Source organism: Arachis hypogaea, chromosome 9 (genome assembly GCF_003086295.3).
Source record: "Arachis hypogaea cultivar Tifrunner chromosome 9, arahy.Tifrunner.gnm2.J5K5, whole genome shotgun sequence".
Classification (NCBI taxonomy): domain Eukaryota; kingdom Viridiplantae; phylum Streptophyta; class Magnoliopsida; order Fabales; family Fabaceae; genus Arachis; species Arachis hypogaea.
In genome coordinates this window covers 92,903,208-92,931,116 of record NC_092044.1, presented here as the reverse complement: position 1 = coordinate 92,931,116, position 27,909 = coordinate 92,903,208, and the positions used below count along the sequence as shown (strand labels likewise).

Below are 27,909 nucleotides of genomic sequence, written 5' to 3'. Positions count from 1 at the left end.
TAATACAACAATGCAACCTATCAATATTCCACTCAAAGCTCATACCAAGCCTCGCCCAACAACTCTTCTCAACGTTCATATCAAACCCAAAACAACCATTCTCAACTCCCCAACCCCAACTCACTATCACCATCTGAGGATAGACTCTCCCGGATTGAGACTTTGCTTGAAGGTCTATGCAAGGAGGTTCAAGACAATATGACATTCAAGGATGAAGTGAGGGCTGATATAAAGAACCAGGGAGACACCATCAAGAGGCTTGAATCTCAATTGGGATATCTTTCTCAGCAAATTCCTAAGCCTACTGACAGCTTCCCAAGTGATATTGAGAAGAATCCAAGAGGTAAAACAAAGAATGTGAGATGGGAAAAATGCAAGGTTATCACTCTAAAAGATGAAGAGATCTTGGATGAAGAATTCAGCAGCTCAACAGAACACATTCAAGGAGCTCCAAGGGAGAAACTAGAAGGGAAAGAACAAGGAACTAACCCTACACAAAGGGAGGAGCCAAAGCAGAAAGAAATCCTGAAATCTTATGTGCCAAAAGCACCATTCCCTCAGAGACTCAGGGGTGGTGAGAAAGAGAATACATACTCTAAATTTCTGGATATTTTTAAATCTCTCCATGTCAACATTCCATTCCTTGAAGCCCTCCAATAGATGCCCTCATATATCAAGTGCATGAAGGATTTGTTAACCAAGAAAAGTCAATTGCAGGGTGGCCAAACAGTGGTGATGAATAAAGAATACAGTGCCCTCATTCAGAAGGAATTGCCTACAAAGAAAAAAGAATCTAGGGAGTTTTGACATCCCTTGTGCTATAGGGGACACCATGATTGACAGAGGGTTTTGTGATCTGGGAGCAAGCATAAATCTAACGCCTCTATCTCTCATGAAGAAGCTTCAAATCAAAGAGTTAAACTCCACAGATGTGATCCTTCAATTGGCTAACAAGACCCAAAAATGAGCACTAGGAGTGGTTGAAAATGTATTAGTGAAAGTTGGAAGTTATTTCCTCCCTGCAGACTTTGTTGTTATTGAAATGGAAGAAAGCTACCTTCATCCAATCATTCTGGAGAGACCATTCTTGGCCACAGCAAAAGCACTCATAGAGGTTGAGCAATGGGAGATGATATTGAGAATACATGACGAACAACTCACCTTTCATGTCTTCAAACCCTCACATGATCTAGATCAAGAGCAAGAATGCATGAAGGTTGATTCTGGATATAAAATCCTGAAAGAAGCACCCAATGAATCATCCCTAGAACATCCAAGGTCATGCCTGAAAGAGAAAAAAGAGATAAAGGTAGTGCTACAGACTGAAGAAATTAAGGAGGAACTGGGGTCACAACCCCCACAGAAGACAAGCAACAAGATCCCTCCGGACAATGAGATCATAAGGAATAAGGCACTACCAGAAGAAGGAAGGAAAAAATTCCAAGAGGTTGGAGGAACGAAAAAATCTCCACCGAAGATTTTTCTCCAGGGGACAGAGTGATATCGATTCACCATCCACTAATACCACCTCATTTTCCTGTGATACCATCTCAATTACCTCAAGTGTACACAATCAACAAAGTCCTCTCATTGGAGCATGTTGAGATCCTCAAGGAAGGAAGTGGAGACAAATTCACTATGAGAGAGGAGGATTTGAGACATTATAACTACCATCCTCCCTGATAATAAGATAACAACCGTCAAGCTAGTGACGTTAAAAGAGCGCTTGTTGGGAGGCAACCCAACCAGAGGTAACTCTCTCTTTTTAAGCTTGTTTCAATAAAAGAGTTAAGTAGATTTTTCTGTATTGCAAGGAGTTAAGTTTGTGTTGCACACCAAAATAATTCAAGGGTGAATGTGTGATTCTAATTTTGGTGTTCTACCACAAATTTCATTAATAACACATTGCATCCCTTGGCATAATTAGTCACTAGTTCTAAACAATCAGGGAACCTACTTAACAGTTGTTTAATTTTAGTCATAGTTTATTTTTTGAATAAAATCATTTGATGTTCTCTACATGTATTCACTTTGCTGCATAAAAAAGTAAGTTAGGGACCCAGTTTAGTGTTTCCACACCAACCTAGGTCCAGAAAACCAAAAACATAAATACATGCTAACAGTTTCTCAAGTGATTGGGGAACAAGCAACTTCCAACAATGTGTTGCAGGAAATCAATCAATCACTTGGAGGGGTAAAATACACCATTATCCAATAAGAACAAAAGAAAGATACAACAGCTATGGATGATGATGACAGGAAAGAAACAAAAAGACACCAAGAGGTTGTATTATTCCTCAACCATTTTCACCTTGGAAAGCTTTGATTGGAAGCATGAATGTACCCCTGCTAAACTAGTTTATTGTCATTTTGAGTTCTGTCTGTGTACTGTCTTTAATTCTCAATAAGTGTTCTAGCATAGGTTCCTGTTTCACATTCATCTTACTTAATTGTATGCTTGTTCTTGAGTTCAATAAAAGAGAATGTTATGAAAAATAAGAGTGGAGTCCATGTTATAGAATAAAGTCCTAATGTTCGTGGTGGTAATTGATTAGCTAAGTTGGTTCATCAATAAGGTACAAGGACAAGCATGTTCCTTGAACTTGTTGCTTGAAGTGCACCCTATGAGACTAGCTAAATAACAAGATCCCAAAAAGAGAAAAATAATGAAAAAAGAAAGGAAAGAGCAAGAAATAAGGCTAGGTACCAATAGTTGAACCTTGAGGTATGTGTCTGTGGTGTTTGTGTACAAGGATCTGCTTGGATGAGTAAGTTCTTAGGAGTGCTTCATCACGTGGTAACTTGGGTTAACTAACGTGGGATTATCAACTAAAAGTCCACTGTCAAGAGCAACCTTGTTACAAAACATTTAGTGACCCAAAGAGGTGCTAGACACCAAGGTCTCAAGGAAGAAAATAACAAACCATGTGCCTGTGGTGTGTATGTGTGGAGGAGAGACTTGAGGGAGTAAGTCCTTGGGGGTGCTTCAACACCTAGCACCTTGAACCAACTGGTTCGGGAGTGCTGGCTGAAAGCTTATCATAAAGAGTTGCCTCAACACAGAGCACCTAGCCTAAGAAAGTAATAATACTCTAAAAGAGAAAAGGAAAACAAAGTAAAGCAAAAAGGGGATCCATGAATAAGAGCCTCATAGAAGGCAACCAAGTGAGTGTTCAAGGGCTTGTTAGGGCCTACAAACCATCAGGAACATGAACCTAAGTTGCTATGCATAAAAACCTATGAACCAAGGATTTAAACCTCACAAATAAGGACTTGTCTATCTTGTATATTCATTCATTCTTCTTATGCTTTATAACTTGCTTGAGGATAAACAAGATTTAAGTTTGGTGTTGTGATGTCAGGGCATCTTGGCTAGTTTCACTAGCCTTTTCTTTACATGTTTTAGATAGTTTCATGCATTTTCTTAGGTAATAAGCAAGCTTTTGGGTGAATATGCACTTACATCTTGATTCAAGCAAACATGGTGAATTTTACATGATTTCATGAGAATAATGCATGAATTGAATGGCTAATTAGATGATGCATAATCTCATGATCTAGAACAAAGCTTTGATGTACTTTGTTTGTTTGATTTCAGGCCAAATGAAGCAGAGAAGAGCCACGTTAGTGGCTACGTTAGTGCCACTAACGTGGTCATTAACATGGAAAGGGAGCAAGCTTGCAATATTAGTGGTGAAGTTAACACCACTAACGTCTTCGAAGGCCAACTTAGCCCACGTTAGTTACCACGTTAGTTCCACTAACGTGGGCACTAACGTGGAAGAAAGGGGAAGCTCCAACGTTAGTCGTGAAGTTAACACCACTAACGTTAGAAAGGCCATGAACACCCGCGTTAAGAGCCACGTTAACGCCACTAACACGGGCGTTAACATGGAGGAAAAAGATTCGCCAACGTTAGTGACACTAACTTTGTCACTAACGTTGGAAAGGGTTAGGATGACCCACGTTAGTAGCAACGTTAACGTCACTAATGTGGGCATTAACGTGGAGTGCAAAGAGGAGCCAACGTTAGTGACATTAACTTTGTCACTAACGTTGGAAGAGGACAAGATTACCCATGTTAGTGGCCACGTTAATGACACTAACGTAGGAATTAACATGGAGCAAGAGGATGAGAGCCAACGTTAGTGACACTAACTTTGTCACTAATGTTGGAGATGGCCAATATGCCCATGTTAGTGGCCATGATAGTGCCACTAACGTAGAAGGGAAGGAGTTTTGTAGCGTTAGTGAAAAAGTTAGTGTCATGGTATGCCCACGTTAATGGCCACGTTAGCACCACTAACGTGGACCGTTAACGTGGGAGAAGGATGGATGGTAGTGTTAATGGCAAAGTTAACACCAATAATGCTATCGAAAGTTAGACAAGGCTGAGTTAGTGGTCACATTTGTACTACTAACGTTGGGGTTAACGTAGCTCAAGAGGGTTGGGACGTTAGTGACAAAGTTAGCGTCACTAACGTCTTTGAACCAGAATTTACACTTAACGTTAAACCCGCTAACGTCTTGACTAACGCCAATCATACCTGACTCAACTTCCTTTAGCAAGCTGAGCTAAGCCCGACTGCTTCAACTAAAGATCAAAGGGCCAGATCCAAGACTTGCAGAGCCAACTGAAGATCAGAGAAGTAGTATATATAGGGGTAGTTTTGAACTAGAAAGGAGGATTGGGATCTGGGGATCCAAAATTGTAAACACCCTGTACATTTACTTTCTCTGCAATTTAGTTTACTTTACGATGCACTTTTCATTTTTGCTTTCCATTTCCAGAGCTATGAACAACTAAACCCCTCTTCATTGGGTTAGGGAGCTCTGTTGTAAATCAATGGATCAATAGTATTTTTCATCTTCTTCTTCTTTCTTTTCTCTTGATTTTGCTAGAAAGCTTTCGATCTTAATTCAATTGAACAAGTTATCTCGACAGAGAAACTGTTCATAATTGGGTTTCCTCGGAACCTTGAAAGAGGAATGAGGAGATCATCCTAAAAACGCTTTCTCACACTGGATTAGGTTAGGGGTTGGATGGATATAGTGACATGTAATCCTGCCAATACTTTGATCTATGAAAGTGTCTGGTATATTCAATTACCAAACCTCATCTCTTCCCATGAGCAATTAAATCAAGACATTGGGCAATTGTTCAAACTTAGAGAGATTGGATTGCCAAGACATTGGAATCCAATCACTTAAGATTGCCAAGAAAGTCAATGAATGCATTGATTGAGGAAGAGATAAAGATGAACTTGATCCGGAGAATGCAACATATCCTATGCCCAATGAACTTCCCCATTTCTGATCTTACCCATTTTCTTTAATTCTTGATATTTACTTTGATGTTCATTATCCTCAATCCCATTTAATTTTCCACAATTTAACTTTCTGCACTTTACATTCTGCCATTTACTTTCAGTCATTTACATTTCCTGTCATTTACTTTTCCCCGCCATTTAAGTTTCTACAATTCTCAACTCAACTTTGCTTAGGTCAACTAGCACACTCCTCTAATTAAAGTTGCTTAACCAATCAATCCCTGTGAGATTCGACCTCACTCTATTGTGAGTTTTTACTTGACGACAATTCGGTATACTTTCCGAGGGAAATTTGTAGTGATACAAGTTTTCATGCATCAATTCATCCTAGTGGTGATTTTTTTGACTTGGATATTACTCCTTTTATGCCTATGGTAGAAGATGGTAGAGTTGAAGTTCAAAATAACGAGCAAGATACAGCTGCAGGTGAAGATGGAACAGTTTATCCAACGCATGATGAAGTTAGTCATGATGATCTTGATGAACAACCAGCTTCAAAAATCACTACAAATGCACTTAAAAGGTCTATAAGAGAAAAGAAGTCATCGTTAAGGTATTCTCTACATGAATTTATCTTATTGACTAAAGGGGAGAACCTGAATACTATAGAGAGGCTGTTGAAGATGGAAGCAAAGTTTAATGGCTTGAAGCTATGCAAGAAGAAATGAAGTCCTTACTTGAAAATGATACTTATGAGTTGGTAAAACTACCTAGGGGTATGAGAGTTTTAAAGAATAAATGGGTATTCAAAATCAAGAATGAAGAGCACAATTTGAAGTCTCAGTATAAAGATAGATTGGTTGTTAGAGACTTTAGCCAGAGAAAAGGTATTGATTATGAGGAGATTTTTTTCTATTTTGATAATCTCATCCAGTTGTTCTTACTTGGATTAGTAGCTTCTCTTAATATGGAGATTGAGAAAATGGATATAAAGATAGCTTTACTTCATGGTGATTTAGACAAGAAAATCTACATTGAACAACCAGAAGACTTTATTGTTAAAGGAGAAGAAGACCTTACATGTAAGCATAAGAAGAGTTTTATGGGTTGAAGTAAGCTCCAAGACAATGGTACAAGAAGTTTGAATATGTTATGAAAGAGCATAGTTACGATAAGACAACTTCAAATCATTGTGTATTTGTACAAAAAATTTTTGATGGTGATTTTATCATTTGTTTTATGTGGATGATATTTGAATTGTGGGAAAGAATGCTTTGAGGATTAATGAGTTGAAAAAATAGTTGAACAAGTTTTTTGCTATGAAGGACTTGATCCTGCCAAGCAAATTTTGGGCATGACTAATACTTATTATAGAGATTTCAAGAAGCTTTATTTGTTACAAGAGAAGTACATAAAGAAAGTGCTTCAAAAGTTTAGCATGATTGAGTACCAAGTTGAGTACCAAGTAGTATTTAACAATTGACAAAAAGAAACAAGCAATGAATGAAATTCCTTATGCTTCAGCTATTTGGAAGCTTGATGTATGCTAGTGTGCACTAGATTAGACATTGCATATTCGGTTGGTATTATGAGTTGTTTCCTCTCTAATCTAGGTAAAGAACATTGAAATCCTGTTAAATGAATTATGGGATATCTCAAAGGTATAACTAACTAGAGTTTGAGTTTTGGTGGTGAGAAATCTTTACTAGTTGGCCTTACCGATGCAGACATGGTAGGAGATATTAATTCTTGAAATTCTACTTCAGATTATTTGGTCAAGTTTGTCGGAGGAGCTATTTCATGGCAATCAAGACTACAAAAGTATGTTGCATTTTCTACTACAGAGTTAGAGTTTATTGCTGCATCTGAAGTGTGTAAAGAGTTGTTGTGGATGAAGAAGTTTCTTAGAGATATTGGTTTCAAGTGAAATCGTTATATGCTATTTTGTGACAGTCAAAGTACTATTCATCTTGCTAAGAATTCTATCTTTCATACAAGATCTAAACATATTGATATTAGATATCACTGGATACATAATGTGTTGAATTTCAAGCTGTTAAACTATGAGAAAGTTCACATTGATAATAATAGTATTGACATGATGACAAAAATATTATCAAGAGATAAGTTTGAAACATATTATTTGATCATTGGAATAGTCAAGGCCTCTACCTAGTGGAGAAAGAAAGATTTGTTAGGCTTGTTTATATCTTATGTAAGGTCCAAGTTTAAATTTTTAAGGGTGTCTCCTTGCACCCATTTTCCACTAATCTAATCAGAATTTCAGGGTCTTTGAAAGAAAAAGAGAGTGCAGCCACAAAAGTGGGAGAGAAGAGAAAATACTGAATTTTTATTTTTATGCAGAGCAGCAATCTATGAACAGCAGTTTCTTATTCGTTCATTTGCAGGTTTTCTCATCTTGTTCTTTATTCTAGACGGTGGAGATCTTGATTGGAGGTCTTTAGTGAGAAATTGGCTTCGCACAGTAGCTCTGATTTTGGATATTTTTATCTTCTTGTTATTCATTTTTAAGCTTTGGTGTTTGGTATTTTGACTAGTTGTATACACAATTTGTCTTTTATTTAAGATCCTCTTGTACCTCATATTTGATAGTGGAGCTATTTCATTAGTTTGGATATGTGGTTTTTACTTCTTATATTGAGAGAATTTTCTACGTTAAAATCTTGGTGTATTCTTACTGTTGCTTAACTTGATATATTTACTTTCTCATAGTTGCTGCTATATTGTGTTGTGAGTTCTTTCATATTGTTCTTGTGTTGGATATTTGTATTGTTTTCACTGAACTCTTTCACTTTCGAGGTATAGTTCATCCCATACGATGTTGTAATACGCCTTTTTTTAATGAAGTGAGTATAACTCAGATGCCAAAAAACACGATGGGTGAGTACCTACAAAAAATATTCTGACACTTAAATCAGTATGTGTTTAAAAGGCATAAGAATTTTATGAATATAGAATATTAGTAAATATTTTATCGACATATAGATGTCATAAAACTAATTATATGAATATAGAAACATAAAATTTGAGTGTGTAGAAGTTCATAAATCTTACCTTGTTGGGAGATAGATAGTATTTTTATATAGACACTAGTGTATGTTTCCGTACCTTGTACGGGATAATACATAAAATTATATTAAAAATTTTATTAAAAAATTAAATAATATATATAGTAATTATTATTATAAATATTTTATAAAGTTATAATTAAAATCAAACTCTCAAAATTTTTAATATTAAAATATTAAAAATAATTAGTATTTGTCTTAATCAGTTTGAGTTTGTTAAGTGATCATCTCACTCGTCCGCTTAAACAAATATTAGGAGTTAGAATCTCGCCTTGTGTATATAGCAATTCATTGGCTAGCGATAAACCCTTAATAAATAGAGTATCAATATGTGGTTAGACTTGGCAGGAGTTTTCGAATACGCAGGTACCCAACCCGTCCATACCCGGATGAAAAGGGTAATAACTTGACCAAAGTCGGGGCAGATTTTGCTCAAGACAGGGTATGGACGGGTTTAGAGTGTACCCGCCCCGAATATATACATATAAACACTTTTTAGGAATTAGAATTTGTCTCACATCACACATGATTCATAGCTTCGGTCTATACTTTATAGCCATGCAAGATAAACTCAATCATCCTCACCTAAAATCTTCTTCTTCTCGACTTCTTCATAAAAAAACCGCATAGCTCCTGTCATGTTGTTGCTGAGTCCATCGCCGCTTACCTATTCACAACTCCCATCTTCATTCACAGCCAGAGATGGACCCACGTTTAATATAGAGGGAGCATTTGCCGCCACAATTTTTTAAAAAAAAAAGTAATACTTATATACATATATACCACTTATTGTATTATATTTGTCTCAAAATAAAATATAAATAGTTTTTTGTATTTTATGTTAAAAAATATTTTGTTAAACTTAACACATAATAATAATTATATTGTTAAATTTGATTTAATATGAAAAATAAATAAATACACTAAAAAATTAGTGATAATTAATTATATTATATTATTTAATTAATTAATAATTAAATTAAAATTTAGTTTTCTAATTAAATACAACTTAAACTATTAGTGATTTTTTAAAAATTGTTTAAGATAAAAAAAATATATTATCTATGTATTAATATACTGTAATTATTTTGGTTAAAAAATTTATTTATACTATAAAAATTATAATAAGTAGATTTGACAAATAAGTAAAATAATTATTTAAAAATATATATAAAAAATAATATTTAATCATGTTAAAAATAAAAAAAGTCTTTATAAATATTTTTTGTTATTTTAAATATTATACTATGTGTATGAAATTATATTTTTATTATTTTAAATATTATAATAATGATTGTGTGTATATTTCTAGTTGTTATCAATATGTATTAGATAGTTTTAATTTTAAATTTTGAATATATCTAAACCAATTTAGATTGATCAAGTGATCTACTTAGTCGTTCGCTTAAATAAGTATTGAGGGTTCGAATTCTATCTCGTATGTATAGCAACTCGTTACCGGCCAATTGTAGATTCTTAAATGGAATTCAAATTCATAACGGATTAGTCCTTAACTTGTTGAATATCGTGAGAAGTAAAAAAAATATCTATACATAAATTTTATTATATTTTTGTCCCCATTACTAAATTTTTCTGAGTCCTCACTGTTTACAGCTTATGTTATCATCGCTACTCATCCCGTTACCGTCGTTGTTGAGCCCGTCGCCACCATTCTCCTGCTGAGTTTCTTTTCTCTAGGTAAATTTTCCTCTCTCTCTCTCTTTCTCTCTCTCATTGTGAGTCTGTTAAGTTCTTCTCTTCTTCTTCTACAGACTCATCACTTAGTCACCTTCGCTATGCCCGGATATTGCCGTTGCAGTTTCATCTGAGTCTGTCACTAAACAAAATAAAATTTTTATTCAAGTTAAAAATAGACATGCATGAGATCATTTTTGCATGTAATTTCTGAATTTTCTCATTCAAATTTGATCTATGTGGTTGAGTATTTTAGTATGGGATCATCGTAGTTTTGTTGTGACACTAATGTGATAAAAGTTTCGGTAATTTCATAACTGATATATGAGATAGACCAGATTATTAAAGTAATAAGAGAAATAACATTCAGATTTACGCGTAAAATTTATAAGAGGTTATCTCAGGAAAATATATATTTAAGTAGAAGATTGTTAGGAAATTATTATTTCTTAATATATTTATGGATAATACATATATTAATTATAATCATAAATTAAGTAATTTCACATTAAATAACTTATATAACGGTGATCTCATTTATTGTCATAAATGTTAAATTAAATAAGTCATTATTACTTTTAATTTGGATAAATGAGATTAAAATCATAGATACTATTTTATTTGAGTTTTAGGGTTTAATGAGTGTCACACTCAAATATAAATAATGACTTTAGAATTTTGGTCTCCAACACATCAAACTCGCCTTCATAGCTTTTTTTCCACAGTAAAATTGTGATTCAACCCTATAAAAAATACAGAAGATTTTGGTTGACGAAGATCAAAGAACCACAAGAGCCAAGCTCTCTTATCTCAATCATACTCTTGAATGAAGAAACGTTTCTGCGCTCTTAGTTATATTTTTTAATGATTTAACATGGATGATCTTGAGGTTGAGAAATCCTAAAATTTTCAGCTAAAATAAAAATTTTATTCAATCAAATGATAATAAATAATTTTATTGAATTAAATTATATTAATGTGATCATTGGATGATAAAGAATGCATGAAAAATAAATAAATAATATTTTAAGAGTATAGAAATATTAAATTGTCATTTCAATTTACTTTTTTAATCAACGATAATAAATATCTTAAATTAATTAAATTTTTACAAAATTTATACACCTAAAACTATTTCATTTTTTCAAAAATCTTTTGAAAATACAATGGTTCAATAAGAGGTTGACTATTGAGAATTGAATATAATATTTTTAAATTCGTATTTTTAATAAAAAGATGTACTTAGTTCTATCCATCCTAAATAATTCTATATTCACTATTACTTATCCATCTAAATAATTCTAAACATTGATAGAATATTATTTTTAGATGCAAAAAATTTAAAATATATTTATTCTATTTCAAAAATTAATATTCATATTTACTTTGAATTCCAACTAATATGACAAAAAATATTATATTTTTTAGTTAAAAAATTAAAGTAAAATATCTATAAATATATTTTTGTGCTTTAGCTTTAGATTTTTCAAAAAAAAATTGGTAAGTTAATAGAATCAAATCATATTTCTATAACATATATAAGAATGTATACACATAAATAAATAAAAAATTGGGTATAGTAAGACAAATACATAAATTAAAATAAAATTTAGAAAAATAAGAACCAATAAAATATTGAAGAAAAGAAATATAAATAGAAGAGAAACAAAATTATTAGATGGAAGAAAAATAATTTAATAAATTTTATGTGTATATAAAAGAAGAATAAAAAGAAGATATACAGTACTTTATTTAATTTAGCAAGATTTATGGGAATAGACACATAGAATAAGAGAATAAAAATGATAATAAAAAGAAGCTAAACATCTGAATTAATATCAAAAAATAAAAAATAATAAAATAATAATAATCTATCATAATCTTAATCTTTTAATATAATTAATGAATAATAATATAATTAGTCTACCATAATATTAATATAATATTTTAATATAATTAATTTTAATTAAATAATTAAATAAATTGAATACAAATATGTCTAATCTAATCGTACAAAAAATAGTAAATTTTTTACAATTAGACATATTATATATTATTATTATTAGTGACATATATATATTAAAATTATATTAATACATTAATAGAAATACATTATTATAATAAAAAGTTGTAAGAATTAAAATAATTGAAATTTATTAACTTTAATTAATTAAATTAGCATAAAATAAGAAAGAGATGATTAATTAGATTAAATAAATTAAAAAATATTACTGAACAAAGTAAATATCACAATAATTATATTACTAATTGAAAAATAATCTATTTAATCAATTCAAATTTTTATTGAAAATAGAAAACTAAAGATTATCAATGAATAAAAATAAATAGGATATAATACATTAAAGAATAATTTTGGTAGTATAAATAATAAAATTAAATTATTATATATAATTTTTACTTTTTACCTTATTATGATTGAAGTTAACATTAACGGTAAAAAACTAATTTTAAATAATTCCAATTTGTATTTTACAACATAATTGAAGCACCATTCATAATTTTTTATTTTGTGATTAATCAATATTTTTTAAATTTTTTGGTTAAATCTTCTGTGTTTTAATTTATGATTAATAAATTTTTTTTATAAAACACAAATTTATGATGAGTTATTACAATCATAATTAATTTAAAAAATCAAGAAAAAATTATAAAAAATCAAATAAAAGATAAAAAATAGAGTAAACAATTATTTTGAAACTAAAAATTTGTTAATTGTGCTAGAAATTCTAAAAATTTGTATCTTATTTATAATCAATTTTGTTACTCACTTTAACCTTATTATTCATTTATTGTATCTAAAAAGTATATAATGTCATACTTTATTTTCAAAAAGATGAAACTCTTCAAATACACGGGATAATATATAATTTAAGAACAATAAAATAAAAATATCTAGAATTTTATAATAGTATTTAAAATTTTCAATGACAATAATACAAAGTGTTTAAATCGACCAAATAAATTTAATAGTTATTCTTTGCACATCTTATTTAAATTTGAATCTTAAAATTTACTTTTATCTTTTTTTCTAATATAAATTATTTTTGACAAAAAATAGAGAAAAAAATTTATTAGACCAAAAAAATATCCGATCAAAAAATTATTATAAGGAGATTTATAATTAGAGAAGAAAAGAATAAAAGTATTAATAATAATTAATAAAAAGAAACGAAGCTTGTATTAAAGAATGTTAGAAAAGAAATAATAAAGTTCATATTAATAATAATAATGCTGAGGAATGATGTTGCTGCTTTAGGCTTCTAACCTTCGTCTTTGGCCATCTTTTTTTTTTGTTCTTTGCTTTTTTTTTTAAATTATCAAGTCATAAAAAAAATAAAGAACAATTCAAGAAAACAAAAACAGCAAGATCGAAAACAGTAAGATCAATAGTAACTATACAAATCAAAATACATAGGAGAAAACAAACTATTATATGATAGAATTAACTTGAGTATATTTTATCATTAAATAAACAAAGTTAATACACAACAAAATTACATGTAAAGAGAAAAAAATAAAAAAGAGTTAAAATATCCAAAGTGATAAAAAGATTATTTTATAGAAGACTATAAAATAATGAACTTCTAACTAAATTAAACTGTACTTATTATTATTAGAAAGGGTAAGAGAGAGTAGTAGAGAAAAGGTTTGTGTGTATTCAAGTTGTGTAAAATGATACAATATAAAAGGGTATTTATAGGTGCTAAGAGAATCGAAATAATAAAGACGTAATATCCTATAATAAATATTTAGATATGTTAAATAATGCTAATTGATCTAATTGATCCTAATTATACTCTAACAATTATATTCAATTAATTGATATACATAATATTAAATTGTGTGATACTTAAATATCTCAATTAGTTGATATAATTAATCCACCGTAATAAATTATATTTAATGAGTTAAAAGAAATAAATCAAGAAACATTCTAAGAAACATGCCACGTCAACTTTATCATTAAGTGCAAAAATTCGATTTTTATATAATAGAATAAATAGAATAAATAGATATTTCATTATTCGTTATTTTAACTTATCTATTATATATATATTTTTATATTTATCACTCAATATATTAAAATACAATTTATATATCTAGATAAGAATTACATAGATATTTAATTAAAAGAGCATTTAATTTTTTAAAATATAATAACAGTTTTAATTTCTTTGATTTTTCTTTTTACATTTTTTTGTGTATTTTTTTAAATAAAAGACAAGCTTATAGCAAAAATAGGAAGAGATTGTAGTATTTATTGAAGAGGAAAAAACAAATATAATTAAAATTCATACATTTAAAATGTGTTTGAACTTCGAAAAATGAGATGAGACATGAGAACCCACAGATACTTGGCTTCAATGAATCTGTTTACACCATTTAACTCAGTGTTTTTTAGCTTTCTGTTTTCTTCTTTTCTATTTCATATGAATTTATCAGTGCCAAACATGCATCACATAGAGTATTTTTTTAACTCCATCCTAATCCATATATTATCTTTGCTAAACAAAATATAACAAAAAGACAGTAAATAAATTAAAATTATTATTATTTAAAGAGACAGTAAATATATTAGTATTTTTGTATTTTAAATTAATTAAGATCTAAATGAAAGATAACATTAATTTAAAAAAATTTAAATTAAAATTAACTCAAACATTGATATTTAAATTATAAAAAAATTGATTTTCATATTTTATAAAATATCGTACTGGCAGTAATTGTAAATACGACGCTACTTAAAATTAAATAAAATAACACAGATAAAAAAAATTAAAAAATAAAAAATAACTTAATCTTGTATAAAATTTACTTATAAAATTCTATACCAAAAAATAAATTTAATTTTAGTATATTAATAATATAAAATATTTTATATAATCATTCAATTCAATTAGATTTATCTATTTAGGTCATTATTAAAAAATAAATTTAAGATACCAACATACAATTACTTTAAATTAAGCAACAATTATCAATATTATATAAGGGACACACTATCCCACTAAGAATGATTGCCATAACGAATAATTTTCTAATTTTCTATACTAATATTAGAAAGTTTATATAATACTATATAATAATATTATCATTATCAATACTATATGATATCAAAACAAAAAAAATCATCGTGCTAATATAATATTATCAATATTATATAAATCATCTTTGTATTTATTTTTCTGTGCGTATATAATATTTAATTAACACATTAAGACATATATAATATTTTGTTAATACATATATAATATAAAGTGATTTACAAATTATTATTAATTCGTATATAATGTATAATTAAATTTAATGAATTCAATTAGAATAAATGATAAATTATTTATTTTATTTCAGACTTTATAAATAAATAAATTAATTAACTAATATAACAAATTACAATTAATGTAGTAAAATTAATTAAGTAATATATATTATAATAAATTATATTAATATTTAAATATTTAATAAAATCAATTAGCTGATATAATTAAGTCATGGTAATAAATTGTATTGAATGAGTTAAAATAATTAAATCGAGAAACACTCTCTAGAGCATGCCACGCCAGCTCCATCATTAAGTGCAGACATCCGATTTTTATATAATAGAATAGATTAGGTTAATAGAGGATGACCATTTGATCGTTAAGATAGAAATAATGGTCATTAAATTTATCGGTTTCAAAATTAATAATGAATAATTTAAGACTCAATTATATAATTCATATTGAGTAATAGATCACTTTTTTTTTTCTACAATCATTGTCCTTACTAGTCTCCTTTATTGAGTCCTTCTATAATTTCATAAGATAATTACTATCAACTCCTAAATCTACTGGTCATTAATTATGAGTTACCATGAGTACACACATTGATAACTTAGGCCGCATTTGTTTATGTCACGGGACACTAAGATAGAATTACAAAGATATAAAATTGTGTTTGGCAGACGAGATATGGACAAAGACATTGTATTTAGAGATATTAAATTAATGTATTTTATATTCATTCTAACAGAAATGACATAGAAATACTAACAAGGGACACAACTTTTTTTTCTTTTATTATTCTTGTTAGTTTTTTATAATTATATTTTTATTCTCAAATTTTTTAATGAAAAAAAACAAAAAATAAATTGAACTTTCATAAATTTGTTCTAGTTTATTATCAAATATAAAAATACTAATATTTATGTCTTTATCTTTTGCGTCTTATTCTTAACATTTTATCTTGTCTTATTCTCAGAATCAAACACAACCTTTAAATCCATAACCCAATATTTATGGTTTATATATAAACCTAAACGTTACATTGTTTTTATTTATTTTTGTAGATATAAACTCATAACATTACTACCCCTTTAAAAATCGATGTCCATTATAACTTTAAGGGTAAAGTCCTAAATTGGTCCCTTACGTTTGGGCGTAATCTTGTTTTGGCCCTTAAGATTTAAAGTGTCCTATTTGAATCCAAAAAAGTTTCATTTAGCTTTAATGTAGTCCCACCGTGAGGTCAAAGTTAAATAATTAATGGAATATCTTACATGATAGCAATACAAGAACAATGTTGATAATCTGGAGAACAAGTACAAGCTCCAGAGGCACAAAATCAACTGTGGATACATCAATATATTTATTTATCATTCTCCTTAGTTCTATAGAAAATATTTTATTTAAATTGTAAAAAAATTATAAATAAATGTATTGATGCATCTACGGTTGATTTTGTGTCTCTGGAGCTTGTATTTGTTCTTCAGATTATCGACTTTGTTCTTGTACTGTCCAAACATAAGGGATTAATTTAGTACGTTACCCTAACTTTAAAATAAAAATTGACATGATATTAACCTCTTATTTAGCACCTTCACTGGTTATCAATAGTTGACACTCTCATTATCTACCTTTATTTAGCTGAGTAAATTATGCAAATAGTACCCAAAAATTTACATCGCTGATAAAAATAATTTCAAAAGATACTAATAACAAATAAGTTTCTGAAAAATTTAAAAACAGGACAAAAAAAACTAAATATTAAATATATATTCTAAACAAAAATTTTAGAGATCAGAATTTGATACAAATTTTTGTAAATATTATTAAAAAAATAAAAAATTTCATCCTTAAATTTTGATAATTTTATGTCAAATAAAATTTTTTAAATTTTTTATTATGAATACCATATGTTATTAAAAAATAAAAAGAAAAATCTAAAGATTCAATTTATTTTGATTTTTTGTCCCTTCTAAATATTTATTTAAATGTTGCTACAAAAATTTAGTTCAAATGGATATATTATTTGCTAAATATAAAAGATTTTTTGTCATTTATAAAAAAATAATATTTATTAATTATTTTATCGCATTTTCAAATCATTCAATATGTTATTAATATCTTTCAAAAAATTTTGTTAGCGTATGAATTTTTTTGATATCAAATTAATAATTAACTCTTATTTAACTTACAAATAACCCTAATTGTAATTGAGCTGTATCCCCACAATAAAAAAAACTAACTAATCTAGTAACTAAGCTCCTGATAAGGCCTACTAGGTCTAAGTAGTTTCTTTTTTTTGTTTTTTTTTTATCAGTGAATTAGACAACCTTCAATCCTAGATACACAACTACTCACACATCCCTAACACATTTTATCACATTTTTCTTAATTATATTTTTTAGGGTTTGAACACTAGATCTTTGAAGTGGAGAAGGTGAGACATGCCATGTAAGCTAAGGTTCATTGGTCTCTTTTCTTTTTGTCTAAGTAGTGTCTAACATTAGGGATGGCAATACCACCCGAACACGCGAGTACCCACCGGGGCGGGTTCTTGGGAGGGGCGGGGCGATTCTTGGGAGGGGCGGGTGGGGTCGGATTTAGGTAATACCCGCCCCTACCCACCCTACTATATATATAATATATATAATTTTAATCTATAATATATGTAAAATAATTAGTAAATGATTAATAATATTGTACCATATTTAAATTTTTACTTTAATTTATGTTATGTATATGATGATGGTTATATAAATTTTGAAATTTAATTTTATTTATTGAATTTTAATAATTATAGGAGCGGGTACTCGCAAGGGTGGGATATGGTTCAACAATTTACTACCTGCAGGTAGAAGCGGGACGGATTTTATGCAGGTTGTTATACGGCGGGGCGGGGTCGGGTAAAGCAAAAACCCGTATCTACCCGCCCCGTTGCCACCCCTATCTAACATTAAGTAGAGGATAATTTTGAGCTTAGGGTCTGTCCAGTAAATTCGCTAACTTTGGGCTGACTTTTACCCAATTCTACCATATACTTGATAATTTGGGCCTCCTTAGTGGGCTTTCGAAATTTTTCTGTACACTCCTAAACAAAAATATTAAATCATTTTTGCTGTTGATTTTTTTATCTTTTCGTCAAAGGCTTGGTTTGAGTGGCAAAGGAGTTGCCTCCAAAAGTCTGCAAGGTTCTTTTAAAAAGTGGTAGAAGATACCGCAAGACTTGGTTTAGTGGCAACTATATTTGTCTTGTAACCAGATGTACTGAATTTAAATCCCAATTGAGACTGATTGTTGTTTAAGAACCCATATTACCTATAATAGCGTATGTAAATGTGTTATGTGAATATGTGAAACATGAATGTAATGTTTAATATTAAAACTGTCTAATCCTGCTTGATAAAAAAAAAAAAAGAACTGACAAAGGAAAAAAAAAAGTAGAAACAAGAAAGTGTGAAAGAACAGAAAATCCTACTTGGATCCCAGGAGCGTTACGTGGCGCACAATTGGTGAGCCATGAGCCTCCCTTCACAAAGTAAAGTGTGTTGTTGCTGACGTTGACTTCAATAGTATTAAGAAGAAGGAATATCTATCTCAGTGTCCTGCTTCCACACTTGCTTGGTGTTCATGGCTTCTCTCAACTTCTTCCCTCACACCTCTTCACCTTCTTGTTCCTCCTCCTCCTTTAGGAGCGGTTGCTCCTTTCTGAGGCCAAACTCTTCCATTAACCTGCAAAGCTTTCGCCGCACTCACACCCGCAGCCGCAGCCTTGTTGTGAAATCAACAGCGGGTGACACATCTGTGGCTGACCCTCCTCCTTCTTTCTCAGGGGACCGGGTCTCTTCTTCTGATTCTATCTCCCATCTCAAGCTCACTCTCCTGGTTCGTAATTTGTTCCCCTTTACGATTCTCTCCATCTATATTTTGCTTCCTTTTAGTTACTAGTCAAAACCAGTATCTGTAAATAATATATGATTTTTGGCCCTGCACATGGTAAAATGACAAAAGAAGAAAAGAAAAAAAAAAGAAAAAGAAGAAATTTGGGAGCAATTACTTGATACTTCTAGGGTTAGTAAGATGGTACTTCATCATATACTAAAGTTCTTACTTGATTAGGTAGCATGAGGACTTGTATGGTTAAATTCACACCTGTGGGATTTTAGCAATTATGGTTACATTTTTCTTAACAGCTTTTCATATTTGAGATTGTTAGTCACGATTTTTTTTTTTTGGTATATTAATGCATACGACTATTGTCACATATACTTGTGCTAGGGTTCCGGAATTCTAATTATTATCATGTTCACTGCTGCTTTTTGTTTAGTTTATGTTTGTTCTAGGATTTGGCTTTTAATACTTGCGGAATTATTATGCAGAGTGCTGTTTCTGGGCTGAATAGAGGTCTTGCTGCAAATGAGGATGATCTGAGAAAGGCGGATGCTGCGGCTAAGGAACTCGAAGCTGCTGGAGGACTAGTTGATCTCTCGGCTGACCTCGATAAATTGCAAGGAAGATGGAGATTAATATATAGCAGTGCATTCTCATCTCGTACTCTAGGCGGCAGCCGGCCTGGACCTCCCACAGGAAGACTCCTTCCTATAACTCTTGGACAGGTCTGTTGCTGAACACGTATCATGCATGATATAACTGTAAATTGCTTTTGCCGGGTCTCATGAAATATATTTGAAAATGATTCATAATAGTTGAGCAAGTTGCAGATTCTTATAGAAGTCTATTGTTTAGAGATATAAAATTGTTTTGTGTTCTTTCACATATAGTTCTTGACGTAGAATTAGAGCTGCTATAAGTCTTGTTTGGTAATTTTCTGTGGAAGTTGAGGCTGAGAAACTACTAAGATGCTTCTATTAGATTTTATATAATTACAAACTATAGTGACAGTTTGCCAAATCTCTTACTGTTGCATTTCTACTGAATTCGCACTGTTTCTTGTAGGTTTTTCAACGAATTGACATCTTGAGCAAAGATTTTGATAATATAGTGGAGGTTCAATTGGGTGCTCCGTGGCCCTTCCCACCACTTGATGCAACAGCGACGTTAGCTCATAAATTTGAACTCATAGGTTGGTTTTATGTTTTCAAATTTCTTAATATTTATTTGCATTATATATACCATTTTTGTGATTGCTACTCTTTGCCAGATATGTTAATTTTAAAGTCTTGAAACTGCCATTTTTGTGGTGTATGGGTTTGTAATGTCTCAGGATCATCAAAGATCAAAATTACATTTGAGAAAACCACTGTGAAGACAGCTGGGAATTTATCACAGTTGCCGCCGTTCGAGTTACCTCGAATTCCTGATTCATTCAGGCCTCCGTCTAATACAGGAAGTGGAGAATTCGAAGTTACCTATCTTGACACAGATACTCGCGTCACGAGAGGAGATAGAGGCGAGCTCAGAGTCTTTGTGATTTCATGAGTTCCAGACGTATGTAACTTGCTTTTTCTATGAGTTTGAACATATACCAGCACCCACTTCTATCCTTCTTTAGAAGCTTCCCTTTTCAGTGTTCTCTGTCATAAGTTCTTCAATATTGTAACATTGGTATACTGATGTAATTAAACCACACCATGTACCTCCAAGAGAATAATGGGTTACTTTTTGTTCATATATAATGTAATCTATTTCATCCTTCTAGAAATTGTTGCTCATAGAATTTCGGATTTAGATACTTAACTTCTTCAACTATAGCCTTTCTTCTGTATACAGTTTTCTTTTTTATCTTTTCAACAAAGTTTCTAGACCAGATCATTTTACATGACTGAAGTTTCTGTTTTCCCTGTTTTCCCGCATTTCTGGAGCAAGGATATATTTTTACTAATATTTTGATATCCATCTAAGATGCTTCGTTCCGCTCCATTTTGCATTGTTTTCATCTTGAATTGGTTGTTTATGACTTTATGTGTTTCCTTGAATTCAATAAATTTGTGTGCTTTTCTTTATTTGGCGAAGGAACTTGTGTCTCTCACAGCTTCATTTCCTTGCCAAAACCATGTTGGATTTCTTGCTATTATGTGTTGACATCTGAAGAATTATTACTTACATGCATAAATATAACTGACATCTTCCAAATGTTTGAGTTATATATATTCTTCAGATTTTCATGGAGCTATAGCTTTGATTCAGATGTCTCTCTTGACAGACACCAGGTAGGTGACAGACCTAGAGCAATGGTAACACTACTTTCTTGCCGAGAAAATGTACTTGACAAGCTTTTGGTTCCTGCATATAACTAACCGAGTTGAATGTCCATTTAGCATAACACACAGCTTCACTGGCTGAATTGGAGGTAGAAAATTTAATCACGTAAATCATAGGAGAACCTTATTAGCATGATCTACATTGCATTTCAAAGATATTTTATTCATTTACATTCCCTGCTATGAAAAGCGTGAAGTCTACCAAAGAAAATTGTTGGAAGTTGGGGTCGCATTTAGTGATAAATTGATAATACATTAATACATGAACATAGGAACTATAAGTGTATAAGAATTCTATAAGGAAGATGTTCATATATACCGATGTACTTTTCGGTATATGTTGTTCTGTTGTTTTGAGCCATTTAGATATATAGTCAAATATTTGAAAGGATGATATTGAGGGATGGAAGTTACTATAGACTTGTTTTATTGGAGACCATGGAGAAGATGAAATTCATTCTGGAAATGGATTTTAACAATTGAGAATGTAAAGTGTGATCTCTAACCTTTCATTGTTCTTTCTCTCATATTTATTTTTGGTTTCACTTATAAAATTAAGGGAAAAAGACAAATAGGTCCCTGACTTTTCAAACTTTTGACAAATACATCCCTGACAAAATTTAAATACAAAAAAGTCCCTGACTTTAACAAACGGAGGACAATTTAGTCCTTCCGTCTATTTGCCTCTCATACACCTAACGGAACTGGCTGACGTGGCTGAAATGGTGTACAGGTGTCCGTTACGGTGCCACGGTGTACAGGTGTATTATGTCCTTCGAACTTTTTTCCCCTTCCAACGTGGCACCGTAACGGACACCTGGACACCGTTTCAGCCACGTCAGCCAGTTCCGTTAGGTGTATGAGAGGAAAATAGACGGAAGGACTAAATTGTCCTCCGTTTGTTAAAGTCAGGGACTTTTTTGTATTTAAATTTTGTCAGGGATGTACTTGTCAAAAGTTTAAAAAGTCAGGGACCTATTTGTCTTTTTCACTAAAATTAATAGTGAGAGATCACACTTTATTCCCTCAATTGTTAAAAAAAATTGAGAGAATCCATTCTCGAGAGACATGGCTTGTGTTGGGTTAGTTGAAGAATATGTTGGAAATAGAATGTAGAGAAAAAAGAAAAATAGTTCCCGACAAATTTAATACACATTCTAACTCAATTTTTTGTTGGTATTAATTTTTTTTTGTTCTATTTTGCTGGATTTTAATATTATTTAAAAGTGTATAATTGTTGTGTAGACAAAAATGTAATATTAAAACTAAGTTGGGTTGGTCTAGTGGTTAGCTCACTAGTCCGCTTAAGCAAGTGTCGGGGGTTCGAATCCCGCCTTGTGCATGCAGCAATCCATTGGCCAGCGGCAAACCCTTAAATGGAGCTCAGTACCGCGACGGATTAGTCCTTGGTCTGTCAGGCCAAGGAATACCGTGGAAAACAAAAAAAAAATATAATATTAAACACAGTTCCTTTTTTATTTTCTATCATCAAAGATAAATTAAAATAAACAATTAATATTAAATAAATATTTCAAATAGGACAAACAATTCAAAAAAATGGAATTGGGACAAATCAGAATGAATGGAATTCAGAAGTTACACATACACATAGATATTTATCGGTTCATTTTTTTATAGAGTAGAGTATTATTTTGATTTTTAACGATCAAATTCTAATTTTGTTTTTTTCTATTTTTAATGAAAAATTTTTATATTAGTGATCGTTGGTAGTTCGATTTTACTTACATATTAAAATTAAATATTATTGACTCTTCAATATGCAAATTGTTTGTATCAAATTTAATAGTGAGACAATATTAAACCTATTTTTTGAGTTTAAAATAGGTAAAATATTAAGAACTAAATTAAAATTTACTTTAGACGTTAAGGGATAAAATAATATTTTTTTCCTTTCATATTTTGCGTTACTTAAATTTTCAGCTGATAAATACTCTTTGAAAATCACACCTGAGTTATTTTACAGCTCAGTTTTTAATAAGACGTAATGCAAATTAAGATAAACTCAGACAATTCCAATAAACTCTATTTGTAAAGTTGTACGAGTTGAATTCTATTAATATAAAAATAAAGTATATATAACTAATTATAATAAAATAAATTTATGGTAAAAAAATATTTCTAATAACTTACCATTTATACTATAAAAAAATAATAAAATATGTACAATATTAAATATAAATTTAAAAATCAAAATTAAATAAATAATAAATGTGGAATGTTAGAAATCAAAATATATTAGATCTAAGTTTTTTTTTATTTTAAAAAATTTTGATTAAAAATATTTCTCATAAAAATTATCCAAATTTTTGTAAATTTATGTGACTTTACTCAGCTTAGGTTGAGTTTATTTAGATTCGATTCAATTAATGAGTTAACTCATTTTTTAATTTAAACTATTAAATTTCTAAAATTTTAAAAATTAACTTAAGAGTTTAATAATCATACTTGTATGAGTTTTTTTATTACATCCATCATATTGTTTATTGGACAATATTATCTATAAATGCACTATCTTTAATAATAACAACAACAACAAAAATAATTAAATGATCATGATAAAAAAGAAAAAAATAAAATATGTTACATGTAGAAAGTTAACATTTTAAGGAGTATATTATTCAGAAGTGTCTCATAGACTCATACCTTATGCCTATAAAATTAGGAACATACATCACCTTTTTGAAAATGTGTTTGACCTGCAAGTTGGGTTATTTGCAAAGGCAAAGGCTATGGTATGGATTGAAGGGAACGTTCAGAGGTGTGGATGTCATATGCATGTATTCGTCATACGACACGTGTGGTGTTAGATGGACTTGGGCAGTCAGTACAAACAAAGTATTCCTGACAGAAGATGAAAAGAGAAGAGCTTTTTAAACGTGGGTCATATAGGGTTGCAGAGGAGTAGTTGATAAGTGTCATTGTTAATGGAAGGATGATGTTAAATAATTTTTTGGGAGAACATAGTTGGTGGGCCAATGAGATTTTTTGGTAGTGTTAGGCTATGCAAGTTAGGCTTTATTGTTGAGTGAATGTTTGTTTTGTGTTGGCCTTTGTTTAAATGAGACAGTAGCCAAAGTGAAACTTATTGATGCGGACTCAGTAACAAAAAACAATTTAACATGAGTAAAAATAGGATATTGGGTCGGAGGCAATGGTTCTTGTATCCAGATTAACACAAGACAAAATGTCCCTGTAAACGTGGGAAGGAAACCTTGAGAGGGAAACACATTCATCAAGCACAGTTGAAAGGAAGGAGCGTGGAAACCCTAGCCGTAATAATCGGATGGAGCAACAGTTGGGGTGTGGATGTCCTCGTCCCTGAAGGATATTGGATACGGTGGTTTTCATTAGGGCAGCATCGGAGGGCATCTCATACACGTTCGGAGTCTCGCGCGATTGGTAAGTTCTGGTACATCTATCTGTAGGAATTTGAAGGGTGGTATTTAGCGGCTAGTGATTATGATTCCATTCCCAATGGTTTATTGATGATATATATAAATCCCTGTTTCGATTTAATGTGGCTTTTGAATTGTGGCATGTATATTCTGCATTATGGATTTTGACCAATACAAAATATCTTGCAATGTTAGCCAGGTTCTCGCCAGCAGTGGGTGTGTTAGTATCTGTTTGTGTAGATATAGATTAGGACAGCGTTAAGACTCTGTGGTGTGGAATTTATGTAATATCATATAGTGGGTAGACATTGAAGTAGGTTAGGTTTAGGGATTCAGGTATGCACGAGTTTGACGATACCTATGAATGTACATAAACATTTTTAAGCGATGAAGGATAAAAATGGTGAGAAATATTTTGACCATGTTGTGGGATGTTCATGATTTTATCATACCTAATTATCAGAAGGTGTATAAAATAAATTGTTTGCACATATCACTAATATTGAAGTATTAATTAAGTTCTTATATGTGATTCAGGTATTACCTCAATGCTTTAAAAATAGTTATTAACTAACCTTTTCCATTCATGATTTTTAATTTTTTTAATTTATTTAAGAAAAAAAGCATTGAATTGCTAGAATTAGTTCGGGTTGAACTTTAGCTAAAAAAATTAACAAGCTCAGTAATCACATCCTTGGTTTTTAGTTAGTAGAAATTGATGTGGATCTATAGTACTTACTTTTGGTGTGTTATGATTGTGTGTGTCACGACTTATGCAGGTGAATTTGTAAATGGAAATAGTCAACTTGAAAGATGTGTTGTAAACACGGAATGATGATAGTGTTGATTATGGCGATGTTACTTCTCTCACTGACGACGACATATTAAGAAAGGTATTTCCAATGGGAGAAGATGCATATGATTTCTATCAGAAATTGGGTAGGTTTCATGGTTTTGGAATTCGTAAGGGGGATATGTTTAAGGATGGAAGTGGGAACCTAATTAGGTGAAGATTTTTTTTCAATAGAGAATGGCTCAGACATAGGAAACATTACAATCGGGTGGATAGGAGGAGGACTCACAAGTCAGAGACAAGGACAAACTATGAGGCGAGGATGTACATATACCTTGACAGGAGCAATAACATTTGGAGAGTGAAGAAGGTTATCACGAAGCACAACCATGCGCTCACACATCATGGCATGGTCCACCTAATTCCAAATTTTCGGTTCATGACAGAAGCAGCAAAAGCTCAAATAAATGGAATGCAATGGTGTGGAATCTCGACCTCGAAGACGATGCAGTACCTAGCTGGCATGGCCAGTGGGTATTCTCTAGTTGGTTTCCTAAAGAAGGATCCTTATAACTACGTTGACAGAAGTAGGCGTGCTAAAATAGCCGATGGAGATGCGAACTCGGCTATAGTGTACCTGGAGGGAAAAGTTGATGATGATCCGATGTCTATGGCGCGGTATAATGTTACTGAGGATGACATGCTAGCAAATTTACTCTGGGCGGACCTGCTAATATTACACAATTGTTACATCACTTTTAATAAAAAAGCTTAAAATTTAAAAAGTAATATCTATTTCAACACGGATAAAAAAATTTTAACAAGACCAACAATTTTTTCTTTAATCTACATAACTGCAATTTCTTTTTTAAAAAACAAAATGATACAAAATCATTATACCCTAAACGTTGACGGTTAACCTCTTAAACACATAATTCATCTATGAAAATATTTGTTTTTCAACAGTTATGATGAAAAAATTTAAAGAAATATATTTTATACATTAAACCATAGAAAGCATTCAAAGCTTTTGGATAAGATCGGCTTACGTAATCTTTTGGATAAGACATGGACCTTTCAGCAAGTAACCTCAACTGGGCTGATTTTTGTGTCCCAATAAACTGTACATTGCTTCCATAGGAGATGCAAATTTTCCTCACACCCCAAGTGTACTGTTATTTGGATGGAGTTACAGTTAGCCCCATCGACGTGATGGGTGCATCAATCTTTAAAAAATCAGATGGCCAGGGTTGTATCAATGGTGAGATTACATCCAAACTCCTGCTGGAAGAGCCACCAAAAAGACATATGCGGGGTAGGTAAAGTTAGGTCTGTGTTGGGTTGCATAAGGGCACGCGGCTGACTGGAAATCTCCACTTTATCCTTGTGACTTTGTTATTTATGTTACTACCTATGCATCTCCCTGCCATTGTTATCCCAAGAAAAGAAAGAGCATTGGTGCACGAAATTGCAATCACACTTTTGCAATCCGCACAACTAACCAGCAAGTGCAATGGATCGTCCAAGTAATACCTTACGTGAGTAAAAGTCAAATCCCACGGAGATTGTTGGCTTGAAGCAAGCTATGGTTATCTTATTATTCTTAGTCAGGATATAATATCAATAATAATTTTTAGTTTTAATTGTAAAAAGTAAAAGAGTATGAAATAAATACTTATTATGCAGTAATGGAGAATATGTTGGAGTTTTGGAGATGCTTTGTCCTCTGAATTCCTGCAACATAATGCTTTCTCACTTTCATAAATGCAAGGCTCCTTCCATGGCAAGCTGTATGTAGGGCATCACCATTGTCAATGGCTACTTCCCATCCTCTCAGTGAAAATGGTCCAAATGCTTTGTCACAGCACGGCTAATCATCTGTCGGTTCTCGATCATGTCGGAATAAGATCCATTGATCCTTTTGCGTCTATCACTACGCCCAACACTCGCGAGTTTGAAGCTCATCACAGTCATCCAATCCTTGAATCCTACTTGGAATACCACAGACAAGGTTTAGACCTTCCAGATTCTCAAGGATGCCGTCAATGGATTCTAGCTTATACCACGAAGATTCTGATTAAGGAATCTAAGAGATACTCATTCAATCTAATGTAGAACGGAGGTGATTGTCAGGCACAACGTT

The 27,909-nt window shown here is 31.2% G+C and overlaps 1 protein-coding gene and 1 long non-coding RNA gene across 2 annotated transcripts; both read left to right on the top strand.

The window, feature by feature from the left end:
- The first annotated feature begins 18,687 nt into the window (after positions 1-18,687).
- Positions 18,688-20,998, top strand: LOC112711239 (plastid-lipid-associated protein 6, chloroplastic). Its single transcript, XM_025763846.3, has 4 exons — positions 18,688-19,221; positions 19,716-19,952; positions 20,293-20,419; positions 20,561-20,998. Exons 1-4 carry the CDS (start codon positions 18,967-18,969, stop codon positions 20,773-20,775), a joined length of 834 nt encoding a protein of 277 aa, XP_025619631.1. The 5' UTR covers positions 18,688-18,966; the 3' UTR covers positions 20,776-20,998.
- A 3,548-nt stretch (positions 20,999-24,546) lies between these two features.
- LOC114924476 (uncharacterized) lies at positions 24,547-27,481 on the top strand. The gene is made up of 2 exons (XR_003811790.2): positions 24,547-24,977; positions 25,753-27,481. It is a non-coding gene; the product is annotated as an uncharacterized lncRNA (long non-coding RNA).
- Positions 27,482-27,909: the final 428 nt, after the last annotated feature.

Excerpts from the sequence above, each read along its gene's own strand:
- LOC112711239 (XM_025763846.3), top strand. The coding sequence starts at position 18,967 with ATGGCTTCTCTCAACTTCTTCCCTCACACCTCTTCACCTTCTTGTTCC. Across the intron at positions 19,222-19,715 it reads ATCTCAAGCTCACTCTCCTG|AGTGCTGTTTCTGGGCTGAA; the intron begins GTTCGTAATTTG and ends ATTATTATGCAG. Across the intron at positions 19,953-20,292 it reads TTCCTATAACTCTTGGACAG|GTTTTTCAACGAATTGACAT; the intron begins GTCTGTTGCTGA and ends TGTTTCTTGTAG.